Source organism: Stenella coeruleoalba (assembly GCF_951394435.1).
Source record: "Stenella coeruleoalba genome assembly, chromosome: 6".
In the NCBI taxonomy this organism is placed as follows: domain Eukaryota; kingdom Metazoa; phylum Chordata; class Mammalia; order Artiodactyla; family Delphinidae; genus Stenella; species Stenella coeruleoalba.
This window is the reverse complement of record NC_137151.1, coordinates 95,313,396-95,330,066: the sequence shown is the minus strand read 5'-3', so window position 1 is coordinate 95,330,066 and position 16,671 is coordinate 95,313,396. Positions and strand designations below refer to the sequence as shown.

At 37.2% G+C, this 16,671-nt stretch overlaps 1 protein-coding gene and 1 long non-coding RNA gene across 2 annotated transcripts in view; both read right to left on the bottom strand.

The window, feature by feature from the left end:
* Nucleotides 1-738: 738 nt before the first annotated feature.
* LOC307187942 lies at nt 739-5,306 on the bottom strand. Its single transcript, XR_013828763.1, has 3 exons — nt 4,878-5,306; nt 3,362-3,407; nt 739-792 (listed from the first exon to the last, which is right to left on the bottom strand). It is a non-coding gene; the product is annotated as an uncharacterized lncRNA (long non-coding RNA).
* Nucleotides 5,307-6,529: 1,223 nt separating this feature from the next.
* FAM117B (family with sequence similarity 117 member B) overlaps nt 6,530-16,671 on the bottom strand; it is an 89,803-nt gene continuing 79,661 nt past the window's right edge. Inside the window, exon 8 of the mRNA XM_079923589.1 lies at nt 6,530-10,724. Within this exon, the coding sequence (XP_079779715.1) occupies nt 10,406-10,724 (319 nt within the window). The 3' untranslated portion in view covers nt 6,530-10,405. The remainder of the gene's footprint in view (nt 10,725-16,671) is intronic.

Sequence of the window (16,671 nt, the reverse complement as noted above, 5' to 3'; positions counted from 1 at the left end):
GGCCTTGAGACACCAATTTTGCAACTTAACTGCCTTTGTGGAAAGGAGTTTATGTTGTCACCCATATACGAAAACCTTGTGTTTGCAAGGTTAGACAGATGGAAAGGACCACGTTTTAATACATTAAGTATCTCTTTAATATCTTGGATTTGCAGCTGTTGATAATATATGGAAAATATTAGAAACTATTGAGTCTGAAATACATACCAAAAGTTAGTTCAAAAATAACAGCTAGGAATAATTATCAGTAGGAGTTGTGTTTATCTGTTTGGAAAGCCTTTTATGTATAAGTTGCCTTGCTGGCTGTGAGAATTCTGTATCTAGAGAAAGGACAGCATGTAAACTGGGTTGTGATTGGGGGGTTGGTTTTTAAATAAAACGGTGGCAGGGGGAATTCTCTGTTGTGGAAAATAGCACTAGAACCAGACCAGTTTTTTCTTTAGTTAGAAAGGTAGAATAAGATTTGAGAACTCAATTTGCTTCAGTGAAATCACAGAGAAACTTGGTGCTTGTTTTCTCCACTTGGAGGCTAAAATGTAATATTCCTTAGTTTTTTTCCTTCATACAAAATCATGGACACCCCCCAATTTCATTATTGAATTTTCTTGGGGAAGTAGCAGGATGATTTATTTGCTAAGAAGTCCATCCTTTGCATAAACAGAAAAACCTCTCTTCCCATTTTATAAACCACAAGAATGTCCATCCTATGGTGGTACTTCAGACATTGTCCAAGTGTCTTCAGGCTTGATTCTTCACACATTGCTACTACAATGTACTGTATTCATATGCTTCCTGAAAGAAAATGAGGGGAGGATACTCCCTGAGCAACTGGCAGTAGTGTTCCTGAAATGACCCAGAAACTTCTATCTGAATGAGGAAAAAGAATTCTAATTAACTTACCCTCGTACAGATTTGCAATACTTACTACCCCACATTTCTTGACATGATTTAACCCAGAATGCTTTCTGGCAAAGTTACAGAAAGCTCTATACCATCAGTAAGGGAGTGTTTTTCCACTTTTCTGTGGGTGACATCATCTGAGGCTCTATTTGATTACTAAGGACAAACTTACCCTTAAAAGGTTTAGAGTCTAAGTATTGGAAGGAAGGCTATTTAATGAAGTTAGCATAAGCTAATGAAAACATAGCCACTGTATACACACAGTCACTCAGTTTCCTATTCTTTTTTCCTATCCACCCTTTAGTTCTGAGGCAGTTCACCAGGTGTCTTGTCATCCAGTCCATTGCATCTGCATAAGAAAACATTTTAACTAAGACGTTCACAGTAGTTTTCATTGTACTCCTAGTTCTAAACAGGCTTAATTATTATTTACAAGAGAACTGCTTGTAATCTCTGAGTCTCTGTATACAGAAAAACATTTTTTAGGAATGGAGTAGGGCAGATAAAATGCAGTCCACTTCCCATCCACAACAGTCTGGCCTAACTACAGTCTGAACTGCCCACAAGCTATTTAGAAAACCACAACTGTGGTCAAGTAGTGTGTAGGCTGGAAAGACCGTATCTGAGGGTCAGAAACATGGACTTAAGGTTATGTAAATCCTTCCTTAAAATATTTTCACACGCTTATTCCTATTTCTTTACTTGGTTAACCATTAAGAAGCATTTTGTAACTCTCCCTTTTTATTCAGTTTAATGCCCCAGAATGCAATACTGTCTTTGTTCCACCAAAATTCAATCACCAGGGGTTATAATTATGAATCACTATCTAAATTCTATACCCATGGTTGCTCTGTGCTTTCAACTTTGAAGTATCTCAGAAAATGTTAATTTTATGTCTTGCGTTTTTGCCATTTTTCTTTCATTTTCACTAATGCATTAGTTCAAAAATATTTGTATCGCTTCCTCACATGCATGCAGAGCAGTCCTTGTTATTTCATGTAAACAAAGACACTCAACGCAGAGGAAAATCACTAGTCTCTCCAGGCCCAAATCCCAGACCATGAATGTGAAGGGGATACTAACCCCAATTTTCCAAGAGCAAAGGTTATCAAAAAATAGAAACATACAAGGATTTTTATTCTTCAGTTCTTAATTTCTCTAACATTTTCGCTTTCAACAGAGTATGTAGTTGCTTGTTTAGCCTCAGAGCAACATTAACTGCCTTAGCAAGTCTAGTTATAATTTCAGCAAGTCTGACTGCATTTTTGAAGTGCACATTTAAAACTTTGCTATTAAAATGAAGGTAACTATTCACATTTTCTCAAGATTATTTGAAGCTCAGTCATTAATTTAAGGTCCAGAAACAGAAATTTGGCTATATTACACCTAAAATAGGTATAATAGGAAAGCTAAAATAAAAGACAAACTAAAATAAGAAACCAAGCACATATTCAGTAGGGAGTGACAGGAAGGACAGGATAAACACAGAACAGAAAAGTGATCAGTTGCTTCCTGGTTAAATCTAGAATAACCATTCAATAAGAAGTATATTAATTAACCTTAACCAAGGGTGGGCTGAGAACAACTCTTTCAAATAGATGGATGCTTTTTATATTAAATGGGGGGAAATAGCTATGTTATACTTTTTAATACCAAATAAGAATGCATTTAAACTTAGAAGAGCCCCAGAAGAACTAAAAATTTGCCTAATCTTTCTTCAGCCACTTTATAAGAGAGGCAGGAATACCGGGGCAGATTAAGATCAAATTGGTATAACTTTGTATTTTTTGAAATCTTTCATTAATTGTAAAACATAACTGATGTGATTAGAAACAAACTGTATTTTAACGAAACAGGTTTCAGTATTTGCACAATGAAAAAGTGTTTGTATTTCAACTATGGATATTTCACATAACTATCTTTATAGACCATCTGGAAGTGTAGAGGTCTTACAGCATATGAACAAAGGAAGTTTGAATGTGCTATTTTTCTGAGCCTCTTTTAATAAAGATTACAAGATGGCATAAAGCAAAGTTTATTTGCTCAAGTGTTCAATACAATACAAATCCAGTTATTGTTTCTCTATTCAAAAACTTGGGTTTTACCTCAGGACCATAGTAATAAGAAAGTAGTTTGAATGATACAGATACCACAGAATGAAAATAAAACCAGGGCAATTAATATCTTTGTGAGACTGATTCTTTCTAATTTACTTCATGCAGGAGGGACTTCGTGGCGTAAGATATGGGAAATAACAGGATGTGTGTTCTTTGTGTAAATACTCTCAGTAACAAAATACAAACAAATAGCAGAATTTTGAGCCCAGAAGCAATAACCAGTGAAATATAAGCCATAACATTTAACCTGATTTGTTGAAGGGAGGAATAAAAAGCAAGGCAGGATTGATTGAGCCAGTTATTTCTACCTTCCATAGCACGGGCAGAGCCCTGCATTTCCTTACCTTGAGCAATGAAGCAGACCCAGAATCTTGGCATATAGACATTAAACTAGGAAGGAAACACAAACTTTAAAATATTAACTAAGTCAGCAGTATTGAAAGTAATGCATTTAAAACACAACAGTAAGGTATTTAAATATAGCAAAGAAAACCTATAGAACAGGATAGGAAGAAAAACGTTTGTTCGTTAGGATGGGTCACATCCATAAGCCCAACATAAAATTTCTTCCATGTTTTATGTGCCATTTAAAAGAAGACTAAAGAGTTCAGCAAGAACTGTCCTTGGCATCTAAAGTCAAGACATGGTTCTCTAGTCAGTGGTGTAAATAAACCAATGTCCAAAAATAAGTACAACCTGGAGATAAAGGTCTGAGTGGTGTCATCAGGTAAGATTTTGAAGGGCATGTTTTTACATTAAAGAAAAAAGAGTTGTTTTCTTTATCCCAATTCAAAGTAATACTCTCATTTAAAAGTCTGTAAAAGTAGACGACAAAGAAATGATCCACCAACCTACCAAACAGGAATAACTACTGTTAATATTATATATGAACTAAATTGTGATCCTAGGTCAGGGGTTCCCAACCCCCTGCTGTTAGGAACCGGGCCACACAGCAGGAAGTGAGCGGCGAGCCAGCGAGCTAGGGAAGCTTCATGTGCTGCTACCCTTCGCTTGAATTACCTACCGCCTGAACCCCCTACCCGCTCCGGTCCATGGAAAAACTGTCTGCCACGAAACCGGTCCCTGGTGCCAGAAAGGTTGGGGAGCCCTGGTCTAGGTGATTTCATTTTATAGTCTGTCTGAAATGGGCATACCAGGTAATTGAGGTTAAAAAATTACTTTCATTAAGTCTTTACCTCAAAAAGTCAGTTAAAAAAAAAAAAAAATCCACCAAAAATGTGAAGTTGCTACTTTCTGCCTCTCTAACATACGTGCTCCCCAAATTAAAGAAAATATTTCTTTTGAATTTCTGTAGCTATAGCAACGTTAAAACCCAGAGCTTGAGGATTTGTGTCATTACCTATCTTGGTCAGGAAGTGGTGTCTAACCAGGTTACTTTGTTTTCGCCCTCTGAACCAAGATGCCAGCAGTTGAAGCAATGAAGAAGACCACAAAGAACAAACAAGGCTATGACCCAAGGGCACAGAATCTGCGATGATACCAAACACCTATACTTTATTAATGTCACTGTCATAGAGAAGTAGCAGTAAGTCTGAGTTCTAGAATCAGAATTGGTTCAAAGCCAGATTTTGACATTTCCCAGATGTATGACCATGGATAAATTAATCTAATTCCAATTTTGCAATGTATAAGACAGTAACTAGCAGTACCTGGCTTCACAGGGTTAATGTAAGCACCAAGCCTGGCACTTGGAAAGCTATCAGTCAGTGTTACCTATTTTTATTATGATTCAGCCTAACATCCTTGACTATATTATACTTTACAAGGTAAAATGAATTTTATGGGATCATTTTCCGTGACCAGCAACTTGTGGCTTTCCTAAGGGATGAATAAACTTACCTAACAAAATAGAAAGGAGATGATCACATGTGTCTGCTTCCAGATTTTTAAGTTATTTTCACACTCACTAGCCATTTAACTGACAGCACTGGCATCAGCATTTCCTAAAATCACATAAGAAAACTAAAGTTCAGAGAGGTGATTTCTTTGCCTAAGATCCCATGACTATTAAGCGGCAGAGCCAGAAGTAGTACCCACATTGTGGCTTTCCCTGCAACTCCTCTGAATCATCCCAGTGATCTCAAAAACTAACTGCTTAAGGCATGGTACTGAGATGAATGGTCATACTACTGGGTTTCTGGCCATCAGAGCTCCATGACAGTCTTCTCTAAAACACAATGATTAAGCATGACTCATCCATGCTACGGTATAAAATCAAAGAGTATATGGCAATAAATTCTCAGTTTGAGGAAGATGCAAACTGCTGAAAAGACAAGAATTTTTAAAAATAAGCCCAGCAATTTGGAGATGCTTAGTAAAGAGAAGTAGAAACAATGTATTTAAAGAGTCCAGTATCTGTGTTAAGATACCAGACCAACTCCAAAACACATATACAGAAGTTGTATCTACAACAGTATTTTTCAAATCATTTTGATTACAACTCACAGTAAGAAATATATTTTACTTCACAACCTAGTACAAATATATCCCTATGGCTAGCAAAAGCTTTACATACAAATACTATTTCCCTGATGTCTTCAATATACTTTTGTTTCCTGTTCTGCTTCATTAAAAAAAAAAATGTTGGCTGGACCCACTTAATTCATTTCAAGACCCAAACAGTTTGAGAAACACTGAACCAAAGAGACACAAAGGCTATCTGTAGTATCATACCATGTTCTAATAGAGGTTTAAAATATTTAAAAAGCAAACATAATCTTAGCAAGGGAAAAAAATGATATTGATATACATTGGCAGGGAACTCCTAGGAAGAGGATACTATTTCACATCCAACCACTGAAAAGCAACTTTCAGTTGCTTTTAAGGAAAGCAACTGAAAGGTCTATAATGATCTTTTAAGGAAAGGATCATTATAGACCTAAAAACTTTTGGGGGGGAGGGCGTATATTTAATAGTAATGAACCAAAGCAAAAAAAAAAAAAAATCAAATAAATGGGGGAAGATGGGAACACCCAACTTGAGATCTAACTTTGCTCCTCTCAACCTCTTTAAAGGTGGAAGGAAAAGACTGAGAGTAAAAAGAATGGGAGAAAATGTTACGCCAATTTGAGAGATTCTCTTCACGTTTGCTGCTGTGTTTAATTATAATGTTATAGATATAATCTCCAAATTCTGGTTAACATTTACCCCCAGAAATAATTTTAGAATTTCTTGCAAAGTAATTTGGTGACCACTTTTTATGACAGGCAGCTATGGTGACACTTTTATTTCACTTAAAAGATGACCCTGCTTTCTAAATGATTATACTGCATGCAGGCTTCATACAGATTAAACCCTTCAGCCTAAACAACTGTCTTGCATTTATAAACCACCGACACAAAGGAAGCAGAAAGAATGAATTACCAAAACAAACGGGGGAAAAAACTCCTCTATCTGTACTTTAGAATGAAATTAAGTGACTGCCCCCAGCTAACTCTCTAACAACCTGTAAAGTGCTGAATTACCTATAAACAGGTACGTCTTTCAGCATGCTTGCTTATATTTTAACATTTGCTTAGCACTTAACACAAAGATCAGGTGCTTTCAGTTCAAGAGCAAGTTAAGGAGGTAGCAAGGAAGTAACAACTGACAATATTTTATATCCTGCTACCTAACACAAACACAAATTCATTTTTCTATCTGTGAAAAAGAACATACTAAAGTTATTTCAAGCTAGAAATGTCTGAAAAGAAAGAAATTTGAATTTGAGGCAACATTCATAAAAGTACACAGAAAAAGATTCAAGAAGAACAGACTTTATTTTTAACATAAAACTTCTATTTTCTTGTGAGGCAGCAACAAGTGTTCAGGTATAGGGAATACATAAGTACACAGTAACAATATTTATCACCATTGGAAATGCTGTTTTTTGGGAGAATTTTGTTAGAAAAACGAAACTTTAAAAATTGCATTTTAAAAAGATTTACACAGCTTCAACAGAGATGAAAAATAAAGACTTTTAAAAAACATAAATTATATTCTTCAACAGGATTGTATAGACAAAATATTGTTCAGGGCTGCTCTGCTTATCATTAATTTAGGCAGAGTAAAACATAAACCTTAAAGTGCGAAGTTAAGTGTTTTAGCTTTCTTAATGCAAATTCAGCACGTCCACTGGTCTGGTCTTGAGACACTGAAATTCTAAGCATTAAGGAATGAATCTTTAGAATAGTAAATTCAGTAGTGGCAATTTTCCTTTTATTTCCTTTAACAAAAGAAAACTCTGACAACCCACTCTTAATCTTGGACATACAGAAAGCTATAAATTCTGCTATTTTTTAAATACCTTCTTCCAGTAAAAGCCAACCATTAAAAAGAAAGAAAGAAAGAAAGAAAAAGGCTTCCTTGTTGCCAGTTATTCCACAGTTAACAATAGCACCTTCTAAAACTCTGATTTGGCTTGTCACAAATATAAGAAATATTTAAAACAAAATGAAGACTCTAGTTAAAAAATAATTTTGGCATCCATGCTCACCATATTAATCAAAGAAGCAAAACAGGTATTTTTAAAACATAACTGCACACAAAAGCCATGACAAGTCATATAGACTTAGTAATGATCAGAAACCGTAAATTCATGTTATCACCGCAAGGAAAAAACCGTTTAAGAGTAAAAATAACTTAACACTGACAAAGTTTATAACCAGAGAATAGCTTTCTTTTGCTGAAATATACAAGCCATCTATTTCTTTCTTTTACCACAATGGAAGTAAATTTATTTAAAGTTTTTAAAAATTTAAATTATATTCCCATTGAAGCTATTCTAATTTATTTACCTTCTGTACAGTTTTCTACAGAATAACAAGATAGTTATGGAATGTAATTTTAGAAAACAATGTTATGCATTCTATTGAGAGTAGACCCATTTTTTAAAAAAAGTCAACCACCTGTGAACCAAGGTTACATAAAAGCCAAGTAGACTATGACCAATATTTTTGCAAGACTGCATAAAGCTCAGATACTTAAAAATTAGCCCTTTGGCACTGGCAGTTAAGAGTTTTTTATACCTTGTACCTTCCCCCCCTCCTCAAATCTCAGGCTCTATTTCTCCCAAACATGAGGACTATGTTTAGTTGCCATATAATTCATTTACCTGCAAATTCACTTTCTCCTTACAACCAGACATTAAAAGTTCCACCTCTAAGACCGTAAATAATACTATCTTAAACTTGTTCTCCCATTCTGATTGTAAATTACTTTAGTTTAAGGATATATGAAACTCTACAGAAAGATGTGAGTTAGATAAACATGCACAACAGAGTAAGAAGGAAAACTGTTTACAAAGTGGCATTCTAGTTGTGAAACACCTTGTGACATGTACAGATGGAGAGGGAAGTAAGTGTAAGGCAAGGAAAAGAACACAGAATTAACAGAATTCAGGTAATCCAAAAACTGATTTTGGATTTTTCTGAAACCTTATTTTTTAACTTCCTACCATCGATACCAACTCACCCGATTTCAGCTTTACCTTTCTTTTGTACTTCTGACAGAGCAGTTCTCAGTGGTGAAATGGTACATAGAGGCAAAGAATCAAGGTTCTCAAAGGACCTACTGACCAGAACATTTAGACTTTGAATAACTTAGCTTTTCCTGATTTAGAAGCCACAATGTACTAATTTCAGGAAAATTAGTTTTGGACAGAAAGGGTACCAAAATTCATCAATGCCACCAACTGAAACCTGACAGACTTATTCAAACGTTTGAGTTTATCTAATTTGCCTAACTACATCTCTGTTTTCAACTTAACAGGGCAAAATTTTTAATTACTTCGATGTTTTAAAGGTACATGAGTATAAGAAGTCCTTTCAGAAGATTTATTGCTACCACTAGCTTTTCTTTGATGGGATATATCTGGACATACTGACATATTAACCTTCTAAACTATATCCCTTTTACAAGTATTTTCTCCCTATAATATGTATAGGAACATTAAATTATTGCATCATAAGGTAGTTTGTGAAGATCTTAGAAGGATGCTTTCTATCAACAGTTTGCTGTAACTTTTCAAAAAGAGCTGCTCCTCAATTTCACTACCACATACCCAGACATGAAATACTGCTGTCATGTGATACTGGCAGTGACTGTATTAGGATGAGCCTAAATCCAAAACCATGTGGATTCTTCAAAGGTTCCTGTTCTTTATGCTCCAAAGCTCTCCTTGCCTGTTTTCCCCACCGTGTGGAATGCTGGAGGGAAAACTAGCAAAACCTATAGGCAACATATCTCAGTGCCAACCACCATAAAGGAAACGTCAGTCGCAAGATTGTGACTAAGGATTGCTATTCAACGGATTACACTCCTGGCAAACTACTAACCCTGACCAAATCCACAAGACAACAACATCACAAAAGCAAAGGAGGAAATCCATGCACAGCCATTTTAGGATCTCGTGGGGCTATGATACAGTGACGGTTAAAGGTAGAACGACACCTGTGGGAAAGAAAGGAGATCATGTGATAAATATTGAGCAGAAAACCCAAGGGGCTCCTTACTCCTAGCTAGCAGTCGACACTGGGTAGTTAGTTTCCTTTTGGCTCACTGACTTTTAAACGAAGTTCCAATGATGGGTGAGAACATATTAAAGCACTTGTCTCCAGATTATAATTTTTCTGACCACATGGTGAAATGTGTACAGGAGTAGTGAGGAAAAGAGCAGTTTTACAAGTATTTCACCCAAAGCACAAACATCTGACATCAAAAAACATAAATCACATAATGTACTAATATTGCTTTTTTATCTCTTTTATATATACTTGTTCAATGCATTTACCTATCAATTCTTGTTTGGGAGAAGAACACAGTCATGAGATTAAGATTGCTAGGAAAATGTCAACAATCCCTTTGGTCCCAAAGCTGAAAACAGCTGAGAAAAGCACACACCTAGAAAGGGAAACAAGAAACAGAGGCCAAAGAATCGTCTGAACATCCTGTTTGCTATGTTTTCAGAAAACGTAACATTGGTATTATAAAATAGTCATTTTCATATAAAAGATGGTTCTTGCAGCATCATTCACGTCTCCCTTCAAGAATCATGTTTGCAGGGATCAGTTTTTTATTTGTTTTTTTCAAAGAAGTCTAATTTGAAAGCAAAAAACAATGTGATATCAGCCCTCCAAAAGGAAAGAATGAAACCTTTTTCTTCTTTCAACCGGTGCTTTAAGAAAAAGCAGGCTAAGCACTGAGGGCTGGCCTTCAGGAGTGAGCAGAGCCATCAGAGGGGCTGCTTTCTTCCAGAAGCCGCACTGTGACACGTCAGCGTGGAAATGCTGGAGCACGACACAGCCAACTGGGAGCGCACGATGCCATCGCTGCCAAGGGATCGAGGAGATTCTCAGTTGACCAGAACAGTGGCCTCACAGCACTGGGGCCTATCCTTCAGCTTCCTCAATGGGTTCTGGTGGTGGGAGGAGAGAGGCTGGTGGCGGGACTGTACTGGTTCCTCGAGAGACTCGGTCTTGCTCTGTGTTTGTAGACAGGGAGGCCACAGCAATAGGCTGCAGAAGAGTGGTTGTCATGCCAGTGGTGACTGTCAGACTGTGGCCAGAGCCCTTGAGGGTAAGATCTGGTGTGGGGAGGAGTGGTTTAAGGATGCTGACGAGGCAGAAAGCAGAGCCGCTTTTAGGAATGAAATTCACCTTGTTTTTGTCAGGGCAGTAAAAGGCCGGGATTTCGTGAAGTTGTTTTGGCCTAGACATAGAATAAACAACCCAATACTTTTAAGTCACAGAACATCAGAAGTTCTCTTCTTTTTTTTTTTTTTTTAAAAAGTAATAACTTACAGACACAAAAAAGGAAAACAAAACTCAAGCTATGTCCAAAGATTCAAATGCTATTGACCAAGGACACATGATTCAAATTATTTATCTCAGAATGCTGGAAGGACACCAGATTTTGTTGCTGCTTTCAGTTCCCTGGCGAGCCCCGGGCACCACATAGGATCTTCACATCTAAGTGAAGATCTAAGATAGCCAATTTGAATAAAGAATTTCCTAAAGCAAAAGATATTCTAGCTGTTTAAAGACAAAAATATGTTCCACTATGATTTTTCCAAAGTCTGCACTATTTTGAAGGGAAAAGGCAAGGAAATTAATGACATATATTGTCTATCTTTTACTGAGTTCCACCACTGCGTGACTAAACTTCGGTGGGCATGAGTTCTCCAAGTGTGCTTAAAAATCTCTTTGAAACAATTCTCTAAGTTAATAGCCATGATGGTTTTCTGAATAACGTAACATAAATGTAAAATCAAAATAAAACTAATGACAGTCCTCTGTTCTGAAAGTTTTTATTGAAGCCAAATCCTTCCCTGTCCCTAGTTGCTCCTGCAAATTAACCCAAAGAGTTGCAAAAGGATACGAGTGTTAATGGTATTCCCTGAAAATATAAAAAATTAACGTAACATGGAAGTGACACAAAATTAAAAAGAAATTCAAGTGGAAGAAACTAAATAAATCAAGATTCAGGTGGGGAAAGGTAATACGATATGACAAAGTATGGTTCTCATCTCTCCTAATGAAATGAAAAAAAAAAAAATCCGAATGTGCCAAGTCTGCACTAGATTCTGGAGACCCAAAGACGAAATGAACTACAAGGAGATAAACATGTAGTTCTTGGGAAGAGGGAGGTCCTGGAGACAGACTGTATTTCAATATCATTAGTCTCCTTTCTAATCTTTAATTTGTTTTTAAAACATTATTCAGAGAAGCTACAAATTACTTCAAAGGATCCATAAGCTTTACTGGACTGCCAGAGGTGTCCATAGCACAAAAAAGCTTGAGAACCCCCGCTAGCGGGACTGACAGATGTGATAAAAATGGTTTGTAAAAGGTTTAGGGGTAGAACAAGGGAGTGGATAACCTGTGGCACAGAGAAAGAGGGGGAGTTTGGTAGGAAGGTAGCTTCTAGAGGAAGTAACATCTGAACTGGGTTTGAAAGAATGAATAAACAACAGACCTGGGGAGTAGGTGCAAAAAAAAAAAAAGTTCCAAGTACAACATTTTTGGGTGGGCATATTTTGGTTTGGGTGGGTATATTTTATTGATTAATAGTGAATACTACCCATGGATAGCTTTGGCAAGTATAATAATTTAAAAAGAAAAAAATTACATTGTTTAAATTTGCTTTTCTTGTGTATTGTTCTTTCTTGGATACAATGGAAACTTAACACTTGAGTACATCTAGGGCCACATGTGTATTTGGATATATTATGATAAGAAGAGCACACACACCCCTGTTTTTACTGACAGCATGGATTTCAATTCCTTAAAGAAGATAGGAAGTTGAGATTATGTTTCTTTTTTTTTTTTTTTTTTTGCGGTACGCAGGCCTCTCACTGTTGTGGCCTCTCCCGTTGTGGAGCACAGGCTCCGGACGCGCAGGCTCAGTGGCCATGGCTCACAGGCCCAGCCGCTCTGCGGCATGTGGGATCTTCCCGGACCAGGGCACAAACCCGTGTCCCCTGAATCAGCAGGCGGACTCCTAACCACTGTGCCACCAGGGAAGCCCCATGTTTTTCTTTTAAATAAATTTATTTATTCATTTATTTATTTTTGGCTGTGTTGGGTCTGTTGCTGAGCACGGGCTTCTCACTGCGGTGGCTTCTGTTGCAGAGCACAGGCTCTAGGTGCGCGGGCTTCAGTAGTTGTGGCACATGGGCTCAGTAGTTGTGGCTCGTGGGCTCTAGAGCGCCAGCTCAGTAGTTGTGGCGCACAGCCTTAGCTGCTCCGCGGCACATGGGATCTTCCTGGACCAGGGCTTGAACCCGTGTCCCCTGCACTGGCAGGGGGATTCTTAACCACTGCGCCACCAGGGAAGTCCGAGATTATGTTTCTATAATTAAATAATGCTTGTATTTTCTTCTGAAGAATTATTAAAGATAGCTTTCATTCTTATATTAGGAAAAAAAGGGCTAATCAATTTTTATACCCTCCTCCAAATGAGGCCTAGATTTTTAATTTATTTATTGTTTGAGGTTATCTTATTAAAAAGATAAAATTGTCTTAAAAATCACTTAAGACACATGGCTGCTAATGGGTCTTGAAGATGAAACCACACATTTCTGAGATACAAACTTCTGACCTGGACATTTTTTAATGACAGAATCTAAAATCAGTTTAACTTCCTTTCTGCTTTTACGAAAACAGACTTATGACAGATCTCACACAAAATAACGTAAACAATAACAACTTGTCTAACTGGCACCCAGATCAAGAAACAGAACACTAACAGTAAAAAAAAAAAAAAAAAAAAAAAAAAAGCATCACCTCTCCTCCAGTCATGACCCCAACCCACCAAAAGGAATCATTTTTCACTCCATTTAACTTCGAGGAGCAGATTCCCCAAGAAACTCGTTACCCACCCCTGGGGTGTATGACCAGTATTATACTTATGCTACTAGAAACTGCAGGTACTAATACTACTTCAAAGTTTTCTTCAATTTAAGAACCATACATATCAAAAAACCAATACACACATGTGTACACAGAAACGCTCAGAACTAGTTTAAATATGTTACTTTTTCCTTAAGAAGTTATTCCGAAAGGATTGTATCTCAAAATAAACATAACGGCTTGCTAGCTGACTTTCTGAGAAACAGATGGTCAGGATAGATAATTATTATAGGTATTTTCATACTGATGTGAGGAATTCTTTGGTATTTTTTTAAAGGCGTATGTATTTTCTTTTTAAATTCAGGAATAAATTAGTAGCTAAGAAATGGTGATTCCAAATTACTTATAATGGGAGGGATGGAAAGAAAGGAAGAAAAGAAGGGGTTATGTCATATTTTTAAAAAAATCTCTATACTGAAAAGAAGCCAAAATATCTAGGAATCTAAGGTAACTAAGGTCAAGGAGTTCATTAATTGGAATCAGGAAACAGCATATGTGACTTCATTAAAAAGGACTTGCTGGGACTTCCCTGGTGGTCCAGTGGTAAAGAATCCGCCTGCCAATGCAGGGGACGCGGGTTCAATCCCTGATCGGGAGACTAAGATCCCACGTGCCGTGGGGCAACTAAGCCCATGTGCCTCAAACTACTGAGCCCGTGTGCTCTGGAGCCCCCACTCCACAACTAGAAACAAGTCCTTGTGCCACAATGGAAGATCCTGCATGCCACAACTAAGACCCGACGCAGCCAAAAATAAATAAAATAAATAAAAGACTATGCCTCTGGTGCCATATTAGCTATAAAAAAAAAAAAGGACTTGCTAAGTGCAACTGGCATGGCTATGGTCTGTGCTGTATCCAAAAAAAAAAAGAAATGCAAAATCTGGTCTTGCCCTTTCTGGGCCCAAATCCAACTACCTATTTTCTTTCAGGTAAATAAACATACATTTCTAAAAACCAGAGATCAACCTCTCACTGACTCCAACCCCTGGTTCAGGTCAGAGTTATTATCTTTAAACCAAAATTAAGACTTGGAGAGAAAAGTATACTTTAAAGAATGATTAAGATAAAATTTAAAAATTAGGACCAGGGGCTTCCCTGGTGGCGCAGTGGTTGAGAATCTGCCTGCCGATGCAGGGGACACGGGTTCGTGCCCCGGTCCGGGAAGATCCCACATGCCGTGGAGCAGCTGGGCCCGTGAGCCATGGCCGCTGGGGCTGCGCTCTGCAACGGGAGAGGCCACAACAGTGAGAGGCTCGCGTACAGCAAAAAAAAAAAAAAAAAAAAAAAATTAGGACCAATAATCTACCCTTGCTTTAATGCTAGTGCATCCAGCTTTGCTCTAATTATGACATAACTGGGGCAAAAGAAACCAATTTTTTAGACTTTGAATAACTTGTTTTATTGATAGGTTAAAATTACCTCTAAGAAATCCACTATTGGGTTACTGCTGTTAATTTCTTTTTGGAATATAATTAAGATATTTAAAAATGAATAGATTTCCATGTGCTACACATCCTTTATATCAGTAAAATTTATAATAAACTATGTGCATTTAAAAAAGACTAGGTTTACCTTCTCATAACAGATGGATGTACCATAAAACATTTTATATGTCAGGGTTTACCTTATGTTTCTTTGATCTATCTATCCATCCACACACACACCCCATCCTTTCTTCCTTCCCTTTAGAAACAAATAACATTTGTTTGTTGTATGAATATAGTTCAGTTATTGAGAAATTTTCCAAATGTAACAGTCTAAGGCAGATACCACAGGACACAAACCCACACAACCAATATTCACTCAAAGTTATTTACACAGAAATTCAAACTGCTTTTTAAGTCCATCAGCCATTTCTCTGCACTTAGGCACATCTGAATTACCCATACGTCAATCAAAGATTTCAACTCCATAAGGTTCCATGTGGACCATTTGATTTTTACTTAAAAGAATGACTCCATTTCTTAAGAACTCTCATGAAAAGGTCTAAGCCAGCATTTTCAAGTCAAGCATAAAAATCCTATGAGGTTTGTTAAAGGTGTATAATCTAGGTCCTACCTACGTCCATATTTTTACTCATTAGGCCTGGGATGGGACCTGGGAACCTGCAGTTTTAACTAATAACCCAGATGATTATGATGCAGGGATTCTATGCACGTGGAGAAATACTGCTTAAACTCTCTGGCACCAGTCAAGTTTTTAGACTTACATGGTGAAAAAAATAAGCAGTTGCTAAAATGGAGTTTTCAATTACTGTCACAAAAGCAGATAGGAGACTGACAGCTGGGATCTCCTAGTAGAGAAGGTGAAGGGATTAAAAAACAATGCTCTTTGTGTGGCAAAATTACTCAGAATTTAGATTAAAGGAAGCACTGACGGAGGGGGAACAGAGAGGAACAAAAGGATGCCATATTTCAAAATGATTCTAGGATGTTCATGATGGAAGAAAAAGATACATTATGTGATTCAGACAAGGCTGGACAATCTCCACATTGTAGGTTTGGTTTCATAGTGAGAAAAAGCCAGAGGATGGCTTTTAGACTTGCAGCGATAGTGAGATTGGAAGGTGAGGTTTATATAAGTACCATCATCCTCTCCTCAAATAATGTTCATCAGCTAATTTGCTCAGTTTCATACATACCTGCAACCCTGTAGCCACCACTTCCAAAGCAAGGGGGCATAGCTACTGAAAACACAAAGCTGCAATACTTGCTGAGCAGACTCTGAGTCTACAACTATGAGTACCTGACTAGAGTACTAGCCAACAGAAATATATGAGCACAGAAGATCGCATACCAAGGGTACCAGACACGGTTTAAAATTCTGCTTCTTCCGTGATCTTCATCACAGGAACATGTTTCTGCAAAGTAATAGGATTCTCTTCCCCACGTTGGCAGGAAAATATTTTTTTTAATTGTTTAGAGAACTAGAGACTATAAGTAGTTAAAAACTGGAGGGAATTTGATCCTTGAAAGAAGGAAACCCACCCTGCGTTGAGATCCGTGGTTTACCTTGAATAAATACAATGCTAAATTCAATGTGTGGAGCTGACTGTTTGCAGGTTCAAAACTAACCACGGGTGATACGTTGGGGACAACTGAGGAAACGTGAATAACAACCGGATATTAGTTCATATTAAGCATAACTGTAATTTTCTTTGGTATGACAATGGTATTGTGGTTATGTAGGAGTGGTTACTTTTACCGTGGTTACTTTTAGGAAATGAATATTAAACTGCATTTGAG